Source organism: Mytilus trossulus, chromosome 7 (assembly GCF_036588685.1).
Source record: "Mytilus trossulus isolate FHL-02 chromosome 7, PNRI_Mtr1.1.1.hap1, whole genome shotgun sequence".
In the NCBI taxonomy this organism is placed as follows: domain Eukaryota; kingdom Metazoa; phylum Mollusca; class Bivalvia; order Mytilida; family Mytilidae; genus Mytilus; species Mytilus trossulus.
In genome coordinates this window covers 63,534,907-63,562,814 of record NC_086379.1, presented here as the reverse complement: position 1 = coordinate 63,562,814, position 27,908 = coordinate 63,534,907, and the positions used below count along the sequence as shown (strand labels likewise).

Sequence of the window (27,908 nt, the reverse complement as noted above, 5' to 3'; positions counted from 1 at the left end):
TGTCACAAAATTGAACCAATCGGGTAACGAAAGTGTCTTTGGGTAGGCCATTACATTGATCTTCAATGCTCTGTAATACTAATGTCTTTGGGTCAGGGTCTTGGTTAGACATATTGGTAGACGGGGTATAATCAAACGGGTTTGCCATATGCTCGCTTTGAGAACCAAGAAATTGTCTGATGATGTCTTGTGAGCTATTTGATGTAATTTCCGTATCAAAGTTATTTTGTATATAAGTATTTTGACTGCATTGTAGGGAACAGGGTTGCAATTCAGTGTATATTAAGTCTGGTTCATTGTTTACACTTTTGTCACTGTTCATTTTGAATAAATAATCTAACGGGTGGATTAAAACTGTTCACTATTCATTACTTTACACATTGACAAAGTTTGTTTTGCCGATCTATTGATTTTAAAGTTGTATTTCTTATCATGCTAGGTGAAAATATAGTGATTGTACAAAATTGTTCTAGCTCACCAAATATGTTGACGAAATTCCTTGTAAAAAGCTTCAAAAACACAAGAAAATTATCCGAGCAAAATATCCCACATCCAACCTCAAGGGAGACAACCTGCCTTATGTATTTGAATTAGCAAGATTATTTCATCCTCCACAAATTTAAAAAGTCAATAAACAGACAAAAGAGACATATTAGCATCAAGTCAACCAATATACTGTACCTTCAACTATTTTAACAGGTTCTGGTTCCTGTTTTTTGACAACTGGTTCCTCCTTCTTTTTCAATGAGGATCTTTTTGTAGCAGGTTTTGTCGCCCAGGAATCATCATCTTCATCATCACTCAATAAACCAGCTAAAGGATCATCTTCATTAAACTCTGAAATATAATACATGTATGAACTGTAATTCAATTTTCTCTTAAAGATTCACCAAGGTGTGCTTTATATACAGGTGAATTTTATTTAGAAAAAAAACCTCCACCATGTGGGATTTATTTTTTTATTAAGTTTTTCCCCCCAGAAATGTGGTATACATAACTGCCAAATGACTCACAATCTACTGTTTTGTTTAGCAGCATTATTCTCCTAAATGACAACTTTTTCCATACTTTGCTATTGAAAAAAAACATGATTCAGTCTGATAAAAAAATAAGATAGACGAGAAGACAAGCTTTGAAAAAATTCTGTCAGTTTTCATTCCATGCAATGTATTCTATAGTAGACAACTTTTATGCTAGACAGACACAAATTTTCAATGTTCATTTCATCAAAGTCTCCTTAATTTTATCTTGACAGAGAAATATTCAAAACATTAAAGTTTGGCATTTAATTTTTTTCTCATCCAGTTTCATTCCTCTTCATAAAAATGTTTAGATCCTTACCTCCAAAATCATACTTTGGTTTGGCCTTTGGTACAGTTCCTGGTCTCTCTTGAGGTGGTGTTGCACCTGGTCTTAAACTCTCTGATCCATTACCATTATATATGTCTGAAGGGAATAAAATATTTTATATCAATTACATTTACATCAATACAATATATATCTAATACAAAATCCTTAATATACAGACATGAATTTGTTGCATATAAACTTACAATAAAATATTTCATTAACATATTTTTCCTAAATAATCATTTCTTACTATCTGTCTGATACTTATTCTATTAGATTGGCAATTGTCATCTGATAAGGGCTATTCCAGAAAAAATATATGGGGGGGATGGAAGGCACATTGTATTAATAATACATGGGTGATGGGTATCAGAGGACTTTTCACACTAAAATGCACTATAATTCTCAAATACAATTGTCTGGGTGGCGGGTGCTGACAAAAACTGCCTTCCAACCACCCCCCACCCCCCTACATTTTTTTCTGGAATAGCCCTATGTATAAATACCATTTAAATCATCTACCAGCAAATAAAGCCATATATTTATACAAAATTCTCAGAAATGATCCTGAATATGTTTAATTGTCATTTGTTCCATGTTTGCATTGTGTTCTGATTCTTTGTAAATATTTTTTAGGGTAAATTTATTTCTGTTTGATGTGATGCTGTTCTAATCTTATTTTAATTGTCTTTTGTTTATACTGTATCTTTTCTGTGGTAATCTGTTATGTAATAGGGAAATGTGTGTTAACACCTGAGCAAAACATCCAACCTCATATCTTCTTGCAAATTCTTTGACCTGACAATTAAACCATCCTGATCTAACTTTCGGCCCTATATTTTAATTTTGCTAATAAATGTGTCAGTGAACAAAATCCTCAAAGTCACACATAATGAGTTCATATTAATTTCATAGTAATTTAAATAATTTAATTACCCCTGATTTCTTTCAGAACACACCGTTTGAACTCGTGATATGTAAAATTAAGGATTTAGTGCTCACATTATTATCAACCTAATTTTTCCTGCTATCACCTATCTTGTAAAAACTCCTGGGAAATACTGTGTAGCAATGCCATTGGTATCCATGTTTGAATTAAACATAAATCATAATTTAATTACAACTTTTATTTTATATATATACATCACAATTATAATTTGGCCCTTGGGGAAACTACTCAGCTAAAAAATTTAATTTTTTGCTCCATGCCTAAACCAAGAGCCTAGCTATGTGCATACTGAAAAGTAGCAAAGTATAGACCCCTGGCTTGACATCACACCAACCCAATTGGAACGATGGTTCAAAATAAATGCAATGAGGCTATCAGGAAGCCTATGAGGCTATCATTCCTAGAGGCTATCATGCCTATGAGGCTATGAGGAAGCCTATAATGAGACAATGAGGAAGCCTATAAGGAGGCTATGAGGAAGCCTAGTAGTGTTGATGTTGAATTGGTGTTGGAATGAATTTGTATGAAATTTGACAGTTTATCCCCAGAAATTCTTGGGGGATGAGTGAAATTTTTGAAACAACCAGTGATAAAATTTCATAAATGGCCATAACACAGATGGTAACAGCTGAGTGTCCCCAAGGATTTGTGAGGTTAGGGAGGGGGTACCTTCAATAAAGCCATGAAATAAAAAAAAATAAAAATAAAAATAATAAATGTTATCGCATAATAATACACAATATCAAAATCAATTGTCAAACAAAAACAATATCATCCAGAATCTCTGTAAAAAACATGCGTATGGAATATTTGAAAATGAGCATGCCCTTAAATTCTACCTAACCTACTTTGAGCTGTTTTAATAGATGCTGGCGTTACCCTAATGTATCTGATGTAACTATCTGAAGTCCAGCGCCCTAATGTTTTTATCAAGTGATCTTCTATTTTTGCCTTACCAGCACTTGTAGCTGCCCCAATTCTAAAACTATGACCATTATAATGACTTGAGTTGAAACCACATATATCCAGTACTTTTTTAATACAAGTGATGAAATATTGTCTCTCCAGAGGTTTCTTATCAATGGTTATGAAAAGTGGATCAGTTTGATTAGTAGGAGAAAATTCTTTCCTTATTTGCATATATTCTAACAAAATTGCGTAAGGGCAGATAAGCTGACCTAATTTATGTAGCTGTATATTTATGCCTTTTCTAAAAGGATCTGTTTTTGATTGTTTTAATTTCAAAACTACTAAGTCTGAGTGAAATACAACATCTTCAATACATAAATTAATATGTGGATCAAACTGTGAGGCCTTTGACACTGTAAACTCGCCACATCTCAAAAATCCATAAAATGCGACAATGCATGCAGTTCTTAACATTAAATCAGTAAACTTGGAACAAAAACCTTTTCTCAAACAATTTACAATTTTTTCCAAAATTTCGAAAGTTATTGGTAATCTTATGTGATTTTTTGGTTTTTGCAGTCTTTTTACAGAATTTAAAACATAATCAAGTCTGATTAAAGGTGTATTATGAGCAGATTGTAAGGGATCATTTTGATTACCCTGTACATATTTATACCTAATTCCACATAAATATAGTTTAATGGTAGAGTATTGTAAACTCAGAATTTTAAAGCAGTGGGCTATGAAATAAATTAAAATATCCTCAGAAATAGGAGGTAAGTTAGAAAATTGAAAACCATTCAATAACATAAAAGTCTCAAATTTTCTGAACCCAGTATCATACACAGTTCTTGTAGTATTAGCAATAGCACTGTTCCAAAGTTCATTCACTGCTAGATTTAGGACCACATTACATCTGAGCTGCTTGGGCACTTCATTGGATGTTGTGCTGCACTGGGAGCTAGTTTGCGGAATCTGTCTATCTGTAAACGAGATAGAGCATCACTTATATCATTCTGATATCCTGGAACATGTTTGGCACTAAAATGAAAGTTGAATTTACAAGCACACCATGTAAGTTTCCTCATTAATTTCATTATTTGTAAACACTTTGAACGGCCCTTTTTTACTATAGCCACTGTAGCTTCATTGTCACACCAGAAAAGAATGCGTTTTGTTGTCCACTGTGAGCCCCACAGTATTGCGGATACTACAATGGGGTATAATTCAAGAAAAGCCATTGAAAATGTTTTGTCAGGATAAGCAATGTTTGATGGCCATGATGAATAAAACCATTCTCCCTTGAAATATCCACCAAATCCTTTTGTTGATGAGGCATCAGTAAAAAGTTCCATATCATAACTTGAGTAAAATTGTCTACTGTAAAACATGTTCACACCATTCCAGCTGCTCAGAAAAAGTAACCAAAATTCTAGGTCAACACGGCATTCCTTATCTAATTTAACATAATGATGCAAATCATTGACAGTAGTGGACAGCCCTATGAGGTATGAAACAAAGGATCTACCAGGTAAAATGACACGTGAAGCAAAGTTTAAGTGACCCAAAAGCTGCAACAATTCCCTTTTTGTACAAGATTTTTTCCTGTATAATTTTTTGATGAATTCACAAATGCGATCAACTTTATTAAGAGGTAGTCGAGCTTCCATTTTTTCAGAATCTAGAATAATACCCAAATATTCTATACATTTTACAGGACCTATTGTCTTATGTTTTGCTATAGGAATGTTCAGTTTTTTGAAAATCATCATCATTATAGCCATAGTCCTCTCACCATCAGCATCTGGTGGATCTATGGTTAGGAAATCATCCAATAAATGCAAAATGCTATTAACTTTGTAATTGTTTTCTGCAATATGACACAAAGCTTGGGATAAATGGTCAAAAATTTTGGGGCTTGAACGACATCCAAAAGTTAAACGGACATAAAAATAATACATTTTTTCCCATTTTATGCAGAAAAGAGGCCACTGACTTGGTACAATTGGACAATTTTTGAACGCGTCGGATATGTCGAACTTGCAAAGCCAGGAATTTCTTCCAAATTTCAAAATAACATCAATAGCGTCATCTATTCTAACATAAGACATTGAGCAATCCTGTTTGTCAATAAGATCATTAATACTTAGATGTTTATCATCATTATGTGGTGAAGATAAGTCCAATATTAAACGCTTTTTACCAGAATATTTCCCTTCTGCAATACCAATTGGGCTTACCCTATATTTTTGAAAAGGGGGATCCTTAAAAGGCCCATACAAGAAACCTTTAAAAACTTCTTTCTCTATCAAATCAGAAACCACATCTGGTTGTGTCCTAGCAGATAAACTATTCCTACATTCTTTTGTAGGTAAATCTGTTGTAGATACCATAGTATCAAATCCTATCTCTAAGCCATTGCATAAATAGTTAACAAATTTTTTGTCAGGATGAGAAATTAATTCTTTTGCAAGTTTAATAACATTAATTGGAGTAGTAGCCAGATATGGGAAATCATGTAGTCATTGACCTTGCTTATTTGTTGTTATTTTCTCAAACTTTTGTGAAGAGTTTACTGTATGTGGCTTAGATTGTACTTCAGTCCTACCTTGAGAGGGGAAAACTTTTTGACAAGATAATAGGGTATGACCAGCGAATTTACATCTGCTACAGATATGTGAAAAATGACAAAAACTCCTGGTACAACCCCTACTGGTATTAAAATTATTGCAAACCTCCCGCCCAGAATGATAAATTTTCTTTCTACCTAACTTATCAGTAGTGTCTACCTGCCTTGATACTTTATCTGGGTAGTCTTGATATGTCATGGAGGTTTGCATAGGACAAAAAGCAGTAGTGTGATCAACCAAATTACAAATTTTGCAAACATTTACATTCCCACCAGCAACTATTAATGAAAGAAGATCCCTATCTCTTTTGCTCCAGTCAACCTTAATCCTTCTCTCCCTTAAAAGAGCTGCTGATTTTGCAGAAAACAATTTATGGTAATCATAAAATCTGTCACCATAAAAATTACTAATATCTATAATCTCATCTTCATAAGCATCTAGCTCTGCTCTACGGTCAGGGTAAACTGATGACATGACCCTCTTAAACTTGCCAAATGCCTTAATGAATTCTTGAATTGTGAGTTTTCTATTAAGACGGGGATCTGGCTTCCCAGAAATATTTAACTCTAACCCATTAGCTGCAACAGAGTGAATTTGGGGAGTTTCATAGTTTGGGATAAGAAGAGATGCCAAATTAACATCCTTACCGTCAATGATTTGCTTTTGAATAGAAGGAGATATAATGTCCACATTAGAATATTCATCCGAACGCACTCCACATGAAACATTTCCAACTTGTGGTCCTGAGATGAAAGATGCATGCTCTTGTGTATTTCCATGTAAAACGGTATTATTTCCTCTGTTAGACGTTTCACTCCTATTCCCAATCCCTGCATGGTTGTACCACTGTTGAAGGTTGAATTCGCGATCTCTACCTGTGTCATGAGTACAATTGTCTCTGTAAATGAGGGACATTGGTGAAGATTATCCCCACTTAATTACAGATGGCGCTGTGGTAGATCAGGTCCAACCACATCTGTTGTATGATAAGAAAGCCTTTATCTGCCATAATGGAATCCCCAGGATCACATAAGTTAATAAGATTACTCCTTTCCACTATTTGACGGTCACTTACTGATCCGCCGTATGAATCAGAAACATAAGACACCAGACCACTGGGTGAGCATCCTACCAAGACTTTAACTGTGTTTCTGTTCTTGTATGTAGAATAAGTAGACTGTTGAGCGATTGGAGACTTCGGTTTCTTAACAGGCATTTCTGTCCCATCTACAAGCAGTCTAGTTGATGGAAATTTCAGCTTGAAATCAGATGGACTAAAAAAGCGGACTAAATCTCGACTTGGCCACAAATCTAACTCCTTCCATTGTCTAGACATAAAGTTCAGCCATGTGATCCATATATTTGTCACTGAATGTTCAGAAATGCCAAACAGTCTACTAAGTTCAAAATTGGTTTTGTGTCTTCTTAGCTTGATAAGGGTTAAAAAAAATTGATTTTCAATATTAAGTTGGTCCACTCTGTTATACAAGTAGTTCATGTGGTATATTCCCTCTCCAAAAGAAGCCAAGACAAATATAAAGTCATTGTAATTTGCCAACCCTGTATAAAACAATACACCAGCATCATCATGCCTAAAATTTCCTATAGAAAGGGAAACCCAGGATGGCGTTTGACAGCTAAATTCACTATTCAGTGGAACAGCAGTATATAATATGTGCGACTCATCATCAGGTACTATGGGTGCTGTTGTAGACTCGACACATTCTTCCCGTCCTATATCAGAAGTACATGGATCATTTATTTCAATATTTTCTTCTGTGAATGATAGTTCAGATTTTGTTTTGTTTCTTTTAAAAAGTCGATCACTTCTGTCTGGGGTGTTTGAGGATAATTTTCTTTTCCAACAAAATACAGATGGAACTGATCCTTTTTTCAACTGTTTTCTGCTAACATCTGTGCCTACAAGAATTAATACATAATTAATCATTAATATTAAAAAGATGACCTGATATTTTTTTTTATCTGTTTATCATACACTGTTTTCATTAATCCAGCTTACTTTGAACAGATTAAACAAACACATTAGAAATCATCACAGCAGGGTATGACATGTGAAAGTACATTATCTGTATAAACATTGATAATTAACAAATTATGCTACATGTAATAATGACACATTAAAAATAAATCTTTCTATCATGAGTTAACAAAATAAAATAAAGAAAATATTCTATTTACATTTCTATTGCAACAAATGTTCTCGTCTTATTCTTCCCTTTATGAGGTTAAATAAGAATTAAAGAAAAATATCATAAGCATATTTTAGACTTTTTTAAAATTATTTTTTTAAGTATTAAATCTTTGGAATTTAATTTCAATATACACTTACCAAAACTTGTAATTGATGTATAATCATTTTGCAAAAAATGATCATGACAAACAACACTGCTTTTGCTTGGTGTCCATTCTTTGTGTTTTTCTTCATAAGAGTTTCTTTTGATTGCATTTAACCATTTCTTTTTTAATTCCCCATTTTTTGGGAAAAGATGTCCACCTCTGTAAGAACATCCAGGTACACAACAACAAGTAAATGGCATTTCAATTAACAAAACTTATAATTATTTATATGTAAAGAAATATCAACACTGTAAGTTTATATAGGATATAGATAAGAGATGCTGTGTGTGTTGGACCTGAACTACAGCACTGCCACCTGGGTTATCATTAAAGGGGAATAATTGACCAGTTTGAAGGTCTCTTGAAGTCCTTCAAAACACTGAGCTATGTTCCTGTCTGTTCCACCATTCTCATTTTCACCATTTGTAACACTGCTTCTGTGTTGAGGCACTGATTCTGCTAAGTTAATTGGAAGAGTGCTCTCTGGTGAGGAATCTGCGTTAATCTCATCACTAATGGTGTCTGTCTGTTGTGTCTCTAAAGATGTTACTCCATCAAAACAATTCTCTAAATAAAGTTGTTTTAACACTTGTTTTGACATACCAGAAGGTGTTCTTATTCCCTTTTTGTTAAGTTCTTCTTTTAGTTTGTTTATTGTCCAGTTAGAAGGGTTATTAGAATCCCATTGGGTCTTATACGGAGAACTCCTAGTTTTCCTTCGAACACCTTTTCCTCTGCCAGACATTTTGTTGTCAGTTATTCCAAAATAATGTTTTATTTTTTCAGGTTATATAGTTTGAATTATATTTAGTTGTTTAAAAACTGTAATATAGCTTTTGTAAAGTAATCCAAACACTGAAAGTTCAAGTTTTTAGCTAAAACACTATTAGCACTATTAGCCAAGATTATTCTATAACTACTTAATCTGCATTTAGATAAATGAATACTCAAGGCAGCATACACAGGTTTTTAATACACAACTTGTTAATGGGATACTCCTAAGTGGGAGGAGTTAAAACTGCACCCAGATTAATGTATCAAGAAACAAAGGACAAAGGAAGCCAAATGCCACAAGTGGTCACTAATTAACAAGACATGTATATTTGTATTGGAACTGATGAAATTAGACCTCCTGCTAAGAACATGTGATAAACTTCATATCTAACTGATTGACATATGATAATAAATCTGTTTCATCTCAACAGCAAAGAAAATACACATCCTAGGAAAATCCTAAAATAATGACTACTGAGTAATTAAAATCAAATTATGTATAAACATAACTTATATAACATATAAGCACCTATTAAATGAAAATTTGGTGGTGGATATTTAAAAAATGATGTTTTATTCCTTATTTACACTTCTCTGATGAATTGATTATAAATGCCAGAATGCCTTTAATTCAAAATCATGTCCCCACATAGAATTCACATAGGCTATTTAGAGCTAGATTGGCCGACTAAAAATCAACTGTATACAAAGAAAGAAAGATAATTAATATTATAATGTACCATTCATTTTCCCTGGAGCTGTACTAGGTTTTGGAATAGTTACATCCTGCTGTTTATACACTGGAGCTGATGCCTCAGATTTCCTACCCCCACTTTCTGGTCTGTCTCGAGACACTCCCCTAGGACTGGTTGGCTGATCACTCCATGTCACCCCACCCTTACTGCCAGCACTACCAGGCCTTTCTCTAGATCCACCTCTGGGACTGGTAGGCTGATCCCAGGTTGATGTAGGTCCACCTGCTCCTACTGGACTTTTGGAGGTAGGGGAGGTTACTCTAGCCTGAGGTGAAGTCACTCTCTGTTGGGGAGATACAGCTCGTGGTGTAGTACTACGAGATCTAGGAGTACCTCCTCGACGAGGTGTATTTGTTTTACTAGAACTTCCTCCTTTAGTACTTCCCTTTTTCTTTAGTTTTCCTCCAAATAAGTCAGCATCCATATCTTCTAAATCCTATACAATGAAAAACAAACGATTTTTTTTTATTTCGTTTTAATTCTAATTTACCATTTCTATTTTTTCTCTCCTCAAAAAACTGTTTTGAATTTTAAAATATAAGTTTCAAATATCCATTTTTTCATCCTTTTTTTAAATTATCAGTTCCAAATATTTTTCATTTATTAATCAATGTTAGTTATATCATTTCTATTTTTATATCATACAGCACCCCAGTGTAAATCTAATATACATGTGAGTCTTCTCTAAAAGACATGATACCATCATGGTAACATGATATGTGAGAAAAATTAAAATCATTTTCTTATAGATTGCGTTATAGACATGATTTCTGGAAACAAGATGATACAATAAAATTTTCTGTTTATTAGATTGCTCAATTAAGAAATTTGTGCTGAGGACTAGTTACATGATTATGTTGCGTACCTTAATACTTTGTGCCATCTCTTTGACATCAGCTTCTGATACATCAGAAAGTCCATCTTCAGCACTAGCAGCAATGTTACTATAGAAATCTTCATCCTTAGACCTGAAAAAACACATCTTGACATTATTACCACAACTACGCACATACCAAAAACAAAATTATGTTCCAACAAGCTAACGCTGCCTAAGTTTTACAGTATCAAGTTTTCCCAAGTGCACGATATATATACTTTTGTAAAAAATTGATATATGTAATATGTAAATGTATAACAAATTCAGAATTGATCTGCTTTTTCTTTTAAGTATAATCATGAATCAGATAATCTGATCTCTTTCGATTCAATGCAACAAATATGCGGTAAACTTATTAAATATATCATGGCAGAACTACATACCGAGAAATGAGGTGTTCAGACTATATTAAAAGTCCGTCAGAGTTAGTTAATATGAAATTGATTTAAAACACAACTTCAAGATGTACAGACAAGATAACATTTCAGTCACATTTGCAGTGAGATGAAAATATTTAAAAATAAAATTGATTTGAACTAAAAAATTACCCCTGCTTCTTTCCTTCTTGTGATCTTGTTCTTACAGCAGGCTAGAATTATAAAAGTAAATATACATGTTAAATCTAAATAGAACTTTAAAAGAGCTATTTATAGTAACATCAAAAATATATTTTCATTCTAAAGTTGATTTCATTATTAGCCAAAAAGTAATGCAGTCTTATTGATTGGAATTATTCATATGTTTAAAAAAAATCACAACAAATGCATTGGTAACCATCTTGTGACTCTTGTCCCTATGGAAACCCTCTTGTCCCTATGGAAATCACATTATCATGTAACAAACATCCATGCACTTGCAGAAAATACTTATGTCATTCTCTGAAATTTAGTTTCTAACAAAAAGATGCTTGTAAAATTTCCAAATTCTAGAGGTAATTTCCTAATGCATGTAGATTAAGACTTTGGTAAACTTGTTGCTTTTTGGTATAAATGTTTGCTCAAGTATTGTGATTATGATTAATATCTGCAAGCAATATAACAAGGCAAAGTTAAACCTATAAACATCTTATCTAGATTAACTCAACCGCCGGTTACCATATCTATATAAATAGGGTGCAAACATTAATCCATCATTCTGCCTCTGATGAAGGTCCTTTTTGGACCGAAACCGGTCAGGCTATAAAACATCACCAGGCGTTGTTAATTATGTGTATTGGTATATATACTATATTTTTATGCTTTCACATTTTTCTCACTGATACACATAGTTAATATGGCTTCTACTAAGGAAAGCTCCATTTGGAGCTAATGTGTTTAGAGACTACTTATGTCAGTACACCTTTCCTATATTGCCCATCTTATCTAGATTTGATTGGACATTATAAAATGATCAAAGTTTATGTTTAAGGTCAAGTTACAGTAAATTGGCTATGTCTTAGATTTCATTAAAACTCTGGCTCGATGAACTTCAACTGAAAATCGAAATAATAATGCATTTATCTCAATTATCATATGAAATATTACTGATTGAATTCTTACAAAATGGGTAATCATTTGTATAGAAAGCACATAAAATCGACGAAAACCCTTCTAAAATTTGGGTTAAAATCGCCAAATCTCTAAGACAAATTTTAGAGGGTTTTTCGCTGATTTTATGTGCTTTCTATACAAATATTCACCCATATTAAAGGAAATCAATCTGCAATATTTCAGATAATAAAAGAGATAAATGTATTATTTTTTCGATTTTCAGTTGTAGTTCAACGAGCCAAGGTTGTATGCAATTTTTTAGCAAAATCTGCGACATAGCCCATTTACTGTTCCTTTACCTTAAACAAAGCAAGCAAGCCAACCAATGTTTTAATCTACATTGCATTAGGAAATAAGCTCTTATTCTAAATAAAAGTTCTATATAAGTTTTGATTCCTGCAATTCTGCAATTTTTCCTATAATCTTAAAAACTTGAATCAAGTGTCTTACAACTAATAACTGATAGCCATACAACCGAAAAACAAATGAGCAGCATTGTATAAAAATTAATCTTATTCTAATAAATATCAGAACACCTGTTAAACCTTTTCAGATGAAAAAAATCTAGATTGAAAATCTGTGACTGTTAAAAAAAAACCAGTTGCATAAATATATAAGAATCCTACAAAACAGACAGAAATTTATTTTTTATTTTGTGATTGAATGTTCTAAAATCAATCAAAATCTTAAAAATGTATATATTTATATCCACTTGCATAAGGTCTATTTCTATTCAATGCAGCTCAAATATTATACTACTTACAGCATGTGAAGGTGGACTTTTCTTTTTTGGTGAGGAATCTATAATATTAAATTACATTTGTTATAGTTTTTTTATTCTTAAAAAATACAAAATTAAAGAAAGACAGACAATCTATAAACAAACTGCATGTTATTCATGCAAATAATCCACAAATATTCAGTATCTGAACAAACTCAAATGCCACTCTCAAAGGGAAAATAAGTGGTATATGGTAAAATTTACCCCTGTAAAAGGTCACTTATTAATTTTATAAAGAATCATTTACAAGATTTATCAATGTACAGAAACATTCTTCCAATAAGAACATTAGCATTCCACTTCCAACTGGACAACATGCTAAATGAACTAACAAGAAAAACACCACTTAAATAAATTTGGAATTGATTAAAAAAAAAAAAAAATTGGTAGCAACAACATATCAAAAACTTAAGTTTGTATCTCAAAATTTCTGTTTTCCTATTTTAACAATAGTCTAACCTACATCCTGGATATTTCGTTATACAAAATTTATATCTGATCAGGGTAACAAAACCTTAAATTTATCTTCAATGATTGGATTAAAAATTCCTACCTTCATGAAGCAGATCTCCAAGTAAATCATCAAGACCATCAGAACTTTTCTTTCCCTCTGAAATAACATAGATATTTAAATATATAAACAAGTCTAAATTGAAAACTACATTCAAACCTATGATTGCGTTGGATATAAACCGCAATTTTTATATGTGTGCATGTAAAACAAATTTTGTTGTAGAAGGGTCTAAATACAGCACAAACAACATTTTCCAAAAGACAAAAAAAAAGGGGAAAAAGTACATTTAAACAAAACGCATTTGACAAACAGGTCGAACAACTGATGTTCATTAACCCTACTGACTGCCATTTGTGATTGCCAAATAAAATTGATCACAAGATGTAACAATGGATCTTAATTTAAATTTAATACTAAACAGAAAAATATAAACTTGTGGCCAAGATGTTATACCACAAATGTAAGGTGTCAATATCTTTTTTGTACACCAGATTCGGATTTGGACAATAAATGTCTCTTCAGTAATGTTAGGGATTGAAACAGTATTTGGAAGGCCATATAATTTAACCCCAATTTTAGATAGACTCTTGAATTTTAAGAGTCAATATAGGATGAAAGGATCATATAAACTGGAGGGAAAATATGATACAAGCCCAAACGAAAAAAATATAAACAAGTCTTAATTGAAAACTACGTTCAAACCTATGATTGTGTTGGATAAAAATATATATATATATAAATTATATGTGATAAGTAAGGCTATAGAAGTACAATGTACATTTAAGTGTAGCTAAAAAATGTTTTATTCAGAATGTAAAACCTTGGTAGTCGATAAATTTTAAGACAAATTTAGAAATGATTTCAAAAATAAATAGAGTAAGTAAGTAAGTAAGTAATTAGTTTATTACAGTGTCACAATCTAACATTATACATAATATATTATACATCAGATAAAAGCAGCATAAAAATATATTAGATTCCTGCCTTAAAAGACATATGAGACACTTTTACCTCATGCACATTAAATGCATACACAATTTCATACATTTTTCAAAAGTAAAATTTAAAAATACGAAACAATTACTTCGTAGATCAACAATTTGTTACTTAAAAGAACAAAAAGGGTAGAATTGATTTAAAAATCTTAAATAATATGCTAAAAAATAATAATTAAAAATTTAAGTTCTTTAAAGTTATAAATTTATCTTTCTCCTCTTAAACATCAAATGAATGTTTTAGCTAACAAAAATTGAATTTCATCACAGCTCATAATATAATTAAATTTCTCTTCTACACTCAAGATAATAAAAACATAGTTTGATAAAAAGGGTGAATTTAAAAGTATCTCTCTCAAGTCCGAATAAAAATTACAGTTCATTCAAAAATGTTGTTGAGTTTCAATCGTATTTCCATCACAAAACTGACAAATTCTTTCATTTAAAGGTGTAACTGGCTTGGTGTAACGTCCTGTTAGAACACAAGCATCAAGGTTTTTTTAATACCATGGTAAAACATACATATTAGCATGTTTATTAATCCATTGCTGATTAGATAGTTAATCTGTTATCAATACATCATTGAACAATGAAGGCAAATAAGTGCTGACCTACCAATAGACAGTTTCATAGACTTTAAACTCAAAAAAATCGTATTTGTTAGACACTTTTATAGATGTGAAGCATACATCAACACCCTTTCTGCTCTCCAATTTAGATATTGAGCTGGTTAGGTATAGTTACATAATAACTAAGTAATAGATCATATGTAAATTTTGTTCTTTATACGACTAATTTTTAATGATAAGCCAAAACAAAATAACTAAATTTATACATACTTTGCTGTTTCTTGCCACCAGGTGTCCAAGCCTGAAATAAAAACATGCATATGGTAGACTATAACTTATAAAGATCAGAAAAAAGGAGGACACGTTTTTATGTGTGACAGACTTTGGGTTAAATACAAAATAAATATGCAATGAGATTGAAATAACATTAACTTTAACAAACAAATTTCCACAACAAACAATAGAATAAATACCCTTTTCGGCTTAAACTTCATTTCAGTAATCAGTGAATCCCATATGCATTGAACAAATTATTTTGCAACTTTGAAAGATTATTTTTATGTGACATGTGGGATTTAAATTTAAAACAGAAAAGTACGGCAGCAGTTGAAACAATATAGACACACCTTATTAATCTATAAGTCGATCAGAGCCTCCAAGTTGTCTTTACTCTTGGTTGAGTTGTTCAGTTCAGGTCAATTTAACGGTGGCCAGATTGACATGGGACAGATCTACTTTGGATCTCATCAGTTTGGGGTTAAACCCCAAACTGATGAGATCCAAAGTAGATCTGTCCCATGTCACTAACCCCAAACTGATGAGATCCAAAGTCCAAACTGATGAGATCCAAAGTAGATCTGTCCCATGTCACTGATGAGATCCAAAGTAGATCTGTCCCATGTCACTGGTGAGATCCAAAGTAGATCTGTCCCATGTCACTGATGAGATCCAAAGTAGATCTGTCCCATGTCAATCTGGCCCCAAGTCAATCCTTCCCCATAATGAGATAATGAATAATCTATTTTAATTTCGGATAATTTGGTGACATAGTCACATATTGAATCAGGATTAATGGAATTTGTAAAAAAAAAATAAGTATCGATGGCAGCAGGTGCTGGGGTAAGTAATTAGAATAATTTTTGTTTAGATACGAAAATGAGCGTACTGTTTATAAGCAGCATCAGCAAATTAATATAAAGTTATTTTCCATGATAACTTGGCATAACCTGGGGATTTTTATTCTATGTAATCATTATAATGCAGCATTCACACAGTACTGAATATGGCTCCCATTTGAGCTAAGACAACAATCAGACAAGAAAAGTTACAAAGTCAGATTACATTCCTTGATCTATCATTGTCTAAATGCAGTCTTATACATTTGTTACTGATTCCTGCTGATTGGGTATGATGACGGTCAGGGGCGATCAGGTATGGTCAGGAGCACAGGGTTCTCGCTAAGGAGAGTCCATGAGTCCTGGACTCATCAAAATCTGTCTGGACTCACCATTTTCAAAACTGGTGAGTCCACAGATGCATTATAAAGATTGAAATATTTTGTATAAACTGAACACAAATAAACATAAATATCATCATTTTATAGCAAAAGTTTCAAAGCAATCTTCATTTAATGTCATTTTATTGATCTGTTAGGCCCTGGAGACTAAAATATTACATTATATTGTAATAAAATATCTTCTTCTTGCTATTGGACTAAACATGGCAAAAAATGAGGAGTCCCTGGATTCGTCTTCAAAAATTCTTAGCGAGAACCCTGAGAAGCAGTCAGCAACGCACATTGACAGTTACATGTGTCACATATGAATCGGGGAAATTCAGCCAATTTTCTGATTACAATTATGACTATGGCATGACAGATTCTGCCGTAATGGATCAAGAATCAATGATCTGTAGATACAGATGCATTTGGCATTGCTGTTTTTTCCGATTGAGTCCAGATTGCAACCTGATCTTCGAAATGTGCACCATCTTTGCTAAAATATTTTTTAGTTAGGGCCAGATTAACTTTATCATCATGTGATGTGACAGTGTTTTCATTCTAATAACAATTTTCACTGCTTACAGTTTTCACTGTTGGAGTTTTTATTCACTAGTGTACTCAAATTTTAAAAGTATTTTCTGTGTAATGTTTTTAGGTATTTTGATTTTTTTTGTCAAGGCTCACTACAATTTTTTACTGTTTTGGATTATTTTGCGATTTTTGTATGTCAAAAAAAAGATGTCATATGTTTACGTACGAAATAAATATTGGATCTGTACACAGACAGGAAATGAATATAAAATCTGGAAATGAGTATTTTCTAAAGTCGTGGTTCTGGTTATTGATTCAATCAAGAAAAAAATATTTAATTCTTTTCAGTACTAAAACTAACTTGTTACTAGTTTTTTGTTGATGTGTCATTTGCTGAAATATTAACATTGTGATATTTTTTCAGATTGGCACTGAGTTTTTACAAAAGACCTACTTTTTTTAATCTAAATTGCAGTTTTTATAATTTGTGATTAAATGTAAAAAGCTAAGACTGTTTTCATCTTAATGTATTAAGGATATACAAAATTGTCAATAGAATATTGAAGGAATGAAGTTTGAACAATCATTTAATACAAGAACCCTATTAATTTTAACTCGCTGATTTGTACTATAAACATTAAAAAAAGCACATGACACTGACAGTCACATATCTTAAAGATCCAGTGTCTAACAGGCAAACGAAATATCTGTACTTCATGTAACCCTTCAGAATTTTTCTCAACAACTATTCTATTGAGGCATATTTTTGGAATTAAATAAAAATGGCTAATCTGGTCAGTTTTATTGAATTTGTCCTAGCACATTCAAAGCTACTTGTAATATGTTTTTTATTTGCCAAGTTGTAGTGTTGTTGTTGTTTCAAATATAGAAACCGAAAAACGGCCACAATACACGTGTGTGCAATCGAAACCAATGAAATATGGATGATAAAACATATGACATACGAAATCATAGGACACGACGATAAATATCAAGACCGATTGTTTTGGGGTGGATGTCATGAACATGATGAAAGCGAGTTGCTCCATATTCCTAGCAGTGGATTAACACAACACTTTCGGTAAAGACAATGGCTGATTCCACCATTCAAAATCGTCTTGGAAAATGTGAAGGTCAGGATTATCACAGTGAGATAACTTAAAAAGTAGGTCATTTTTTAATAAATCTCGGTCTATTTTTGAAATTAATTCTTACATGCTATTGCTTTGATTTTTTTATGCCTGTATGCTAACATTGCCCATGTGAAATTTTTAAATTGTTTGTATACACATTGAATGACAAATTTTTGTGATGTGTGAAATTTTCTGATGTGAGACACAGGAATCAATGAAAGTGTTTGTAGATAGATATTTTTTGTGTTCTGTTAAATTGTTCCTCTTGAAATTGTTACATGATGATGACTGCTGTACCAAGTCAGGAATATGACAGTTCTTATCCGTCCATTCGTTTATGATGTGTTTTGTCATTTGATTTTGCCATGTGAATATGGACTTTCAGATTGGATTCTCCTCTGAGTTCAGCAGAGCTCCAGATAAGAATTCATAAATTTGGGTTTTTACCCACCATTTTCTTATATAATTGGGTGATAAAGTTTGTTAATTGCATTATCAATTCCAATTCACCCCTCAGGTTAATATCAAATTGGGTTTTTCACCACCAAGCTCCTTAATGTATTGTTTTTTTTCATCGACACAATATTGAATATTTAGGCAATATCAACCCTAATTTTTGTCCATCTTAAATTAATATGTTTCTGTCTTTGTTTAGCTCTTTTATTTGGTTTAGGGTTATGGTTAGGATTATTTGCTAGCTGTTTTATTTGGTTTATTCACTGAGGAGCAATTGTAGGTTTAATTTGTGTCCCGTTTCAAACCTTTTGCCAGTTTTGTATTTTCCCACAAAAAAGGATATGTGTATTAACAGGCACTCGTCTTATACCTTTATATAATAAATTCTGATACCAGTGCCTGATCAGTGGCTGCATGTGTGCATGGTGTGTGTATTCATTATAATTAACCGTAAAATGAATAAACTAGAGGCTCCAAAGAGCCTGTGTCGCTCACCTTGGTCTATGTGAATATTAAACAAAGGACGCATTTGAATTCATGACAAAATTGTGTTTTGGTGATGGTGATGTGTTTGTATATCTTACTTTACTGAACATTATTGCTGCTTACAATCATTCTATCTATATTGAACTTGGCCTAAGAGCTTCAGTGGAAAATGTTAGTTAAAATTAACAAATTTTATGAAAATTGTTAAAAATTGACTATAAAGGGCAATAACTCCTTATGGGGTCAATTGACCATTTAGGTCATGTTGACTTATTTTTAGGTGTTACTTTGCTGTACATTGTTTCCCTTTACAGTTTATCTCTATTTATAATAATATTCAAGATAATAACAAAAAACGGCAAAATTTCCTTAAAATGACTAATTCAGGGGCAGCAACCTAACAGCAGTTTGTCCAATCCATCTGAAAATTTCATGGCAAATAGATCTTGACCTGATTAACAATTTTACTCCCTGTTAGATTTGCTTTAAATGCTTTGTTTTTTGAGTTATAAGCAAAAAACTGCATTTTACCCCTATGTTCTATTTTTAGCCATGGCGGCCATCTTTGTTGGTTGGCCGGGTCACGCCACACAATTTTTAAACTAGATACCCCAATGATGATTGCGGCCAAGTTTGTTTAAATTTGGCCTGGTAGTTTCAGAGGAGAAGATTTTTGTAAAAGATTACCAAGATTTACGAAAAATGGTTAAAAATTGACTATAAAGGACAATAACTCCTAAAGTGGTCAACTGACGGTGACCATTTTGGTTATGGTGACTTATTTGTAGATTTTACTTTGCTGAACATTATTGCTGTTTACAGTTTATCTCTATCTATAATAATATTCAAGATAATAACAAAAAACAGCAAAATTTCCCTAAAATTACCAATTCAGGGGCAGCAACCCAACAACAGGTTGTCCGATTCATCTGAAAATTTCAGGGCAGTTAGATCTTGACCTGATGAACATTTTTACCCCACATCAGATTTGCTCTAAATGCTTTGGTTTTTGAGTTATAAGCCAAAAACTGCATTTTACCCCTATGTTCTATTTTTAGCCGTGGCGGCCATCTTGGTTGGTTGGCGGGGTCACCGGACACAATTTTTAAACTAGATACCCCAATGATGATTATGGCCAAGTTTGGATTAATTTGGCCCAGCAGTTTCAGAGGAGAAGATTTTTGTAAAAGTTAACGACGACGGACGCAGGACGACGGACGACGACGGACGCAGGACGACGGACGACGACGGACGCAGGACGACGGACGACGACGGACGCCGGACGCCAAGTGATGAGAAAAGCTCACTTGGCCCTTCGGGCCAGGTGAGCTAAAAATAGTATATAAACTAATTATACTTGAATGATTTTCTTTTATTCAATTTACATAAATCTGGGTTTAGTTGTCTTTTATTAGAACTTTTGATTTCTGATGCTTTATCATTTCATAATTGATTGGGCCTTTCACTTATTCCAACTGAATTCGTTTTTGATGAAACCCCGTGTTTATTAGCAATGTTTTCGTTATGGTACGCACACACGTCCGTGCGTTCGATGGACGCTTCCTAAAGACACTGGCTGAGTCTTGTTATCATTATAACTTCCCCTCAGTTTTCCAAAATAAGCCGAAAACATGCTTCTATTCAATATTTTAACCGGACATTCACTTTCGTTTTAATTCGATGTATGTTATGAAAAATCCTGAGCAATGCGAAAAAAATATGACTACATGACACGCTGCACATGACACACGCTAATTGGATAAACACCGAGAAGTTCGAAATATTTACAAAAACACGTGTACCTATTGAGCAACGGAAAACTCAAACAGGGACCCATTTCACCTACTTGATGCAGGGATCTATTTTTAGAACGACAGGAAATTTCCAATTATTAATATTATAAAAATAGTTTACAGTAAACAGATAAGGGTAAATAACACAAACGGTAGCCAATAAAAGGGTTGATAACTCATGGTTTTGGCATATAATTGAATTTTCCGTTGAATTTCTTGGGTTGTTGAACCCTTCAATGGACAATTGCATTGGGTTTTCTATCATTTGTAATGCGTGATCACGCAAATACGCAGCTTATCTGGAGCTCTGGTTTAGTATTTTTAAGATTTTACTTTTCAGAAGTGGTTTTTCTCTTGACAATTTATGAATGGAATGTGAAAAACTATATCTTTAGTGAACGCGATTGACAGTTTAGATTATTTTTACCGATAACCTTACCGATAACCGGTACAAATTTCAGCTGACAGCGATGTAATCATGCATTAAACTCTGATACCAACTGTTTGACATGAGCAACCAAAAAATGCATATTACATTTGATGCGGGTATACATATAAAATGAGAAATACTCATTATACTGTTTGGAAATGTCATGTGTGTGCATGCATCACTTTTTGTACTTTTCCTTTGAAGCTGAAATTTCTGAATTTTTAAGCAATATTTACATTAGCCATGGTGTATTTGAATGTTCCAATCAACAGAAACGTATCTATAGATGTACAGCTTTAAACATTTCTTTTAAATCTTTCAAACAAATCATTTTCTTGTAGACATTATCTGCTTCCTTTAGTTTACGTTTATTTCAACATTGGAGAATAGGGTTGTTGGTTATTTTCAACCAGGAACCAGTCAGTTCTTTTTAAATCTCGTACGGTGCATCGTACGTGAAAATGCGAGATCATAATATATTTCTTAGCAACAGGACGCCATAATATTTTACAAGGGACAAAATGACAGGAGAGAACGAAACTGTCACAATGGATCCACCGCATGTTTATGTGGAACGGACATTAGCCATTATTAAACCAGATGCAGTTCATAAAGCAGAGGAAATTGAAGATATTATTTTGAGATCAGGATTTTCGATTTTACAGGTAATTTGAGAAATAAGAAAACATGCTTATCCCTCATCAATCATCTTATACAGTAAACCCACATCGAATTTTGATGATCAAGTCGTTACAAAGTATTGTGTTTCTATGTATAGAAGCAGAATAATGTGAGGAAGGCGCTTCCTTCAATGCCAGATAACCAGTCTGTTATGTCCCTTGGGCCCATATACTTATTTTTTGTCGTAAATAGAAAAATAAGTTCATATACACCTTATTGCTATTTGGAAATCTATCCCGCTTGACCGTAGAATCTGTTCCAGTTGAACTTTTGACGTCATACAACAATCACTTTCCATTGCGGTGTCAGATATTTTCTATTATGACATAAAAAAGTTACAGAAACTTTTATGACATCCAGTTATGGCAAACAAATAGTGATAAAGTGTATTTTTATCTGCTGAAAATAATTTAATTAACAAGTCCAAATCAGTATGATATTTTTGATAGGCTACTATATATATACTTTGTCACCCTAGCTACAGAGACTGTATTCAATTGATTTATCCAAGGATTTGTATAGTAAGACTTACTATAGATACAAATCCTTGATTTATCTAATTTACAATGTTTCATTTATTATCTTATGCCAGATTTTCATATCCAGTTTTGTTTCTTTGTAAATATTACAAAAGTCAAAACAATAATTATTAAGACATACATGTAAGTTTAATTTTAAAACTACAATGTACAAATAAAATTCACAACTTTATCAAATTGTTCATATCCATGAAGAGGTGGAAGATTTGGATTTTTAATTTCATCAATAATAGGACTGTGAATATTTTTAAAATATGTATTGAACCAACGCTTTCTGTAAGTGAAATTATTTTTACTTTCTAATTAAGCTTGGTGTTCATATTGTATTCCCAGTTTCCTTTAAGGGTTCTTACTAAGGTTTTTTGAAGGGGAGCTCACTGGGAATCATATTTTTTTTGCAATGGCGTATCCAGCAGCGAGAGGAATCAATTTCATTGATAAATGATATAATTTCAGTTCCCATGACAAAATAGAGCAAGGAAATGAGACAAAATTTAGATTATTTGTTTTGAAATGATGATACATTTGCTCATACAATACAACATTTTACAATTTTGATGAATTTTGGGACTAACACTGCATTTGGCATTAAAATAACAAAGTGTGTGCCTGTGTGGATTTTACTAATTTATCAATAAGATGGCAGAAGATTGAAGGAAGTCAAGTTATGTCTAATCTAATCAAAGCTCAAATTGTGGCTGTAAGTGTATATGTTCAAACTGAACTAAAGGGAAAAAGAAACAACATTGAGCTATTAAATTTGTCATATATTATAAGTAGACCACATGCACTAAGACCAGCAACCTGATGTTACAATTTTTGAAATTGACTGCATGTAATCATACACAACATGAAAACATAGACACAAAAGAAAATGTTCTCATTCAACAGTTCATTCTAAGATTGTTATATTTATGGTGAAGGTTTTATCATTTTGTAATTTTGTTTAAAGTTATAATCCTGAACATGTTACATTCATAGTATAATATAATATGTGCTTATTTGAATTGCAGAAGAGAAGAGTCCATTTAACACCTGAACAAGCTAGTGATTTTTATGCTGAACATTTTGGAAAATTTGCATTTACAAGTCTGGTAGCTTACATGAGCAGTGGTCCAATGATAGCACTAGTTCTAGCACGTGATCAGGCTATATCATATTGGAAAGAATTGATAGGACCGACAAATTCTGTAAAGGCAAAACAGACTCACCCTGACTGGTATGTATATTAAAATGTTTAAAGAAAATCACACATGAATTTCATGATTGAGCTATCTCTCTTTTTTTTAAGTTAAATCATGGAAACTGTTTTTAATGTATGAAATGAAATTCGTAGGTTTTAAAATAGTAACAAAAGAATATTCTATAAATGTAATACACATTGAAGTGATACATGTTTAACAAATCATGTTATGTTAACAAATACTATATCAAATATTGAAAGTTATGCAAGTAATCTGATCTGTTATAAACAGCTGCGCCATAAGCGCATGATACGCCCGTCGTCTTGTGTGGAAGTTTTATGCAATAATCATAAAAAGTTTCTGAGAAAGTTTTAAGCAATAACCAAATATTGTTTTTGAGATAAGGCGGGACATGTGTAACCCCCATCTCTTTTTTAAAAAAACCCGACCTAAATATCACTAAAATAAAATTTTGAATCAAAACCAAAAAGTATACAGCTCTATAGATTATCATTAATATAACAAAGCAGTGTTTAAGTTTTAAGCAATAGTCATAAATTGTTTTTGAGATATGGCGCAACATGTAAAATCCCCTCCCTCTTTTTTACAAAATACTCAATAACTCAAAAATGAAATTTTGAATCATCACCAAAAAGTATACAGATCCTGAGACTACTATAGTGTGTTATAGTAGTCTCAGACAGATCTTAAGATTAATATAATACTCCAGCGAAAAACTGTCATTTTCAAAGCAGTGGGTGTTACTCTTTAACTGTTGTTTTTAGATACAAATTAAATAAAATCATATATCTGTCATTACTACTAATAATAACTAAGAAGTGTGTAAAGTTTAAAGCATTAAAACTAAAATCGTTTTTGAGATACTGTGCATCATGTGAAAAAAACAGACCCCTGTTTTAGTTATAAAGTGCCGTAACTCAAAAAGTTTTAATCTTATTTTCACAAAAAAGAATACTTATCATTTGACTATCATAAGAAACAACTATATAAAGTTTCATGAAATTTGGATAATTCGATCTCAAATTACGGTGCAACATGTTTACGCCGGACAGACGGACGGACACCAGACATTTGTATACTGTAATATGACCCGTCAAAATTTTGACCGGCATAAAAAGGCTTTTAGTCCAATATAATACCAATTGCTAATACTGATTTACACCCCTTTGAATTTTACAGTTTGAGAGCTATTTATGGCGCAGATGATCAGAAAAATGCATTACATGGCAGTGACACTTTTTCAGCGGCAGAGAGGGAAATAAGATTCTTTTTTGCAGACAGTAAGTTGTATGAATATATCACTTTTTTTAGACACAAGATAATAAACTTCACTATTTAAGTACAAAATGTAGTCATCAAGTAGACTTGGTGAAATTAAATTTCTGTTCTCAGTTTGAAAGTTATTACTATTCACCTACCTATGTACCGTCAATATATATGTACAAATGTACTATATTTACTTGATTTAGAGGGTAACATGACATCTAAAAGTTATTTGCTTTGTCCTGAAATAAACAGTTCCCTTAATGTTATTCAAGTCAATTCCAATAAAGTTAATGTTTCAAGTTGAAAGACATGTGTGATGATGTCTTTCCCAAGACGTAAAAACATGCAAATTATCGTTCCCCCTTCTGCCATCCTTATATAAAAAACTAATGATAAATTTTTGTACAATTGAGATATGTTATAAATAAGAAAATCTTGTATCAATTATAGTGATATTTTATAGCTAAAATCAGTTTACATTATGTGATAACACGTTTGATATGTTAAAACTTTTCTAAACCAGGTGTAATAGAACCAGTCCAGACAGGCCAAGCTGCAAAAGATTACTTGTCTAAATCTGTAAATCCAACATTACTGAAAGGTCTGACAGAATTATGTAAACAGAAACCAATAGATCCCGTGGTAAGTCCTATCACCTGAAAAAAAGTTTAAGCTTTCATCTAACAGTGGGGTATATACATAAATCAGCATGAAAGCTGACCAAAACATTGCAATACACCAAATTAACAATGTCCTATCAAAAATATTGTATACAGAACATGCAGCTGATTCACCATGTAAGGTATTCATATCAATTTTCTTTATGTGAAACCACGTCTTTCTTGAAAATTTGATCAATTTTAGAATTAATATTGATACAGAATTTTCATTTCTTCTTAGTGTATATAGTCAGCCATTTTTCAGTTAAAATGTATTCATCACCAAACTCAACAAAAATATTTCCTAAAAATATTGGGCTCAAATATAAACAAGAAATATGTAAGCGGAAACCACTCTTTGCAGAGTAAATGGAATGTTATCTTTTGAAATTATTGATTTTAAGACAGCATTAATTTGATGAATTGCTTTGGAAAATGAAAAGAAAATGGGACACTCATAATTACTTTCTCCCCTTTTCAGAATTTTTGAGAAAAAATGTTTGGTAGAAATATCTATTTTATCTCCCCTGAATTGTACACATTTATTCTAGAGTTATCTCCCATCCCATGTCAAAATTCTTGGATTAATTAAAATATAATTGTAGTTTATTTCTAGGTTGGGTCTTATTATTTCAAAATTACAATATTTGATTATATACCTTTTTAAACAAATATTGGCTAATCAAAGATTTTGGTTAAACAATATCTATATTCTTAAGAAAATATGCTTAAACAACAGTTTATTTTAATTATCAAAATGATTTGAGAGCACATTATATTATATTATAAGTAGTATAAAAACTCATTTCAATATTTTGTAATAATGTATTTTTTATTCTATTGTAGATCTGGCTTGCAGATTGGTTGCTTGAAAATAATCCAAATAAACCAAAAGTTCGACAACTGGTGGAAGAACTATAAACTGCATTGACATTTACTCCCTTGTGTATATACATATGTAAATAAAAAATTAAATAACCATAAGTATTAGTTATTTAAAAGTGGAAACTGATAACATTTTAGAAAGGAAAAGTATTACGAGAGCGACAAGATTAAAATGAGGAGTGAACTTCAATTTATCAGCAGCCAATGTTACAATAATTCATTATCTAGAGATGAATGAGTGCATAAACCATTTTCAAAGTTCCACATCGAGACAAATTATTGGATATTTATTAAAAATTAACAGAGATCTCAATTCAACATCAGGTCTTCCCCTTACCTTCTGTGTCAGTACAGATTTTCTTTTAAAAAAACAATTGGATATGCATATAACTTAAAAATGCAAAACTAATTCATATTTTCATTAATAGCAATTCTATCTAGCTTTCATCTCAAAATTCTTTAAACATGATTTGCATTGATAAACATATCTATATTTAGAAAAAATGTGGTCTGTTGTGCTGTGGGAAACCCATCTTTTTATTTTTGACAGTTTCCCACTACATGTATGAGGGATGACAAAATTCTATAAAATAACAAATAATTAAGGCACAGCTGTACTAAAGTAGGCTCTCTGTACCTGGGTTTGTTTATTTTTACTTATACATCTATTATTCCGAGTACTGTTGTAATGTCCTATAGCTGTTTTTTTTTTTGTGTATTATTGTCAGGATGTCAGACTTGGGATAGGCTCATACTCATGTAAGGACTTTTCAATCTTTCTTTTCTTAATAAAAGTGACACTCATGTCTAGAAAGCCAATCAACACAAGAGTGCACACACTGAAATGTCTCGCCTTCTTTACTAATCATTGATATTATGTTGATAGTCCTAAGTAAAAATAAAGCTTTATTACAACTGTCCCATAAACGTTACATTAACCAAGATAACTAAACAAAGACCATCGAACCATGAAAATGAGGTCAAGGTCAGATGAACCATGCCAGGCTGACATGTACAGCTAACAATGCTTTCATAAAACAAATATTGTTCACCTAATACTTATAGTTAAAGAAAAATAGACCAAAACACAAAAACTTAACACTGAGCAATGAACCGTGAAAATGAGGTCAAGGTAAAAAAAAAACTGCAATTAAAATATAGATCATGAAACATTTCCATACACTTAAAATAGCTGACCTATGGCGTATAGTATCAGATAAAAAGACTGAAAAAACTTAACTTTGACCACTGAACCATGAAAATGAGGTCACGGTCAGATGACATCTGTCCGCTAGACATGTTCACCTTTCAATCATTCCATACAACAAATATAGTAGACCTATTGCATAAAGT

At 32.2% G+C, this 27,908-nt stretch overlaps 2 protein-coding genes across 2 annotated transcripts in view; one reads left to right on the top strand and one right to left on the bottom strand.

The window, feature by feature from the left end:
- Positions 1–21,740, bottom strand: part of LOC134725534 (fas-binding factor 1-like) — a 51,834-nt gene extending 30,094 nt beyond the window's left edge. Inside the window, exons 1-9 of the mRNA XM_063589435.1 lie at positions 21,557–21,740; positions 15,261–15,291; positions 13,466–13,522; positions 12,895–12,932; positions 11,151–11,191; positions 10,591–10,693; positions 9,711–10,161; positions 1,342–1,446; positions 682–837 (exon numbers count right to left, since the gene is read on the bottom strand). Coding sequence (XP_063445505.1) covers positions 682–837; positions 1,342–1,446; positions 9,711–10,161; positions 10,591–10,693; positions 11,151–11,191; positions 12,895–12,932; positions 13,466–13,522; positions 15,261–15,291; positions 21,557–21,565 — 991 coding nt within the window. The 5' untranslated portion in view covers positions 21,566–21,740. The remainder of the gene's footprint in view (positions 1–681; positions 838–1,341; positions 1,447–9,710; positions 10,162–10,590; positions 10,694–11,150; positions 11,192–12,894; positions 12,933–13,465; positions 13,523–15,260; positions 15,292–21,556) is intronic.
- Positions 21,741–21,776: 36 nt separating this feature from the next.
- Positions 21,777–26,654, top strand: LOC134725535 (nucleoside diphosphate kinase homolog 5-like). Its single transcript, XM_063589436.1, has 5 exons — positions 21,777–21,985; positions 23,554–23,759; positions 24,925–25,025; positions 25,535–25,653; positions 26,517–26,654. The coding sequence occupies exons 1-5, from the start codon at positions 21,842–21,844 to the stop codon at positions 26,589–26,591; spliced, it is 645 nt and encodes a 214-aa protein (XP_063445506.1). The 5' UTR covers positions 21,777–21,841; the 3' UTR covers positions 26,592–26,654.
- The last annotated feature ends 1,254 nt before the right edge of the window (positions 26,655–27,908 follow it).

Excerpts from the sequence above, each read along its gene's own strand:
- LOC134725535 (XM_063589436.1), top strand. The coding sequence starts at position 21,842 with ATGACAGGAGAGAACGAAACTGTCACAATGGATCCACCGCATGTTTAT. Across the intron at positions 21,986-23,553 it reads CAGGATTTTCGATTTTACAG|AAGAGAAGAGTCCATTTAAC; the intron begins GTAATTTGAGAA and ends TTTGAATTGCAG. Across the intron at positions 23,760-24,924 it reads AAACAGACTCACCCTGACTG|TTTGAGAGCTATTTATGGCG; the intron begins GTATGTATATTA and ends TGAATTTTACAG.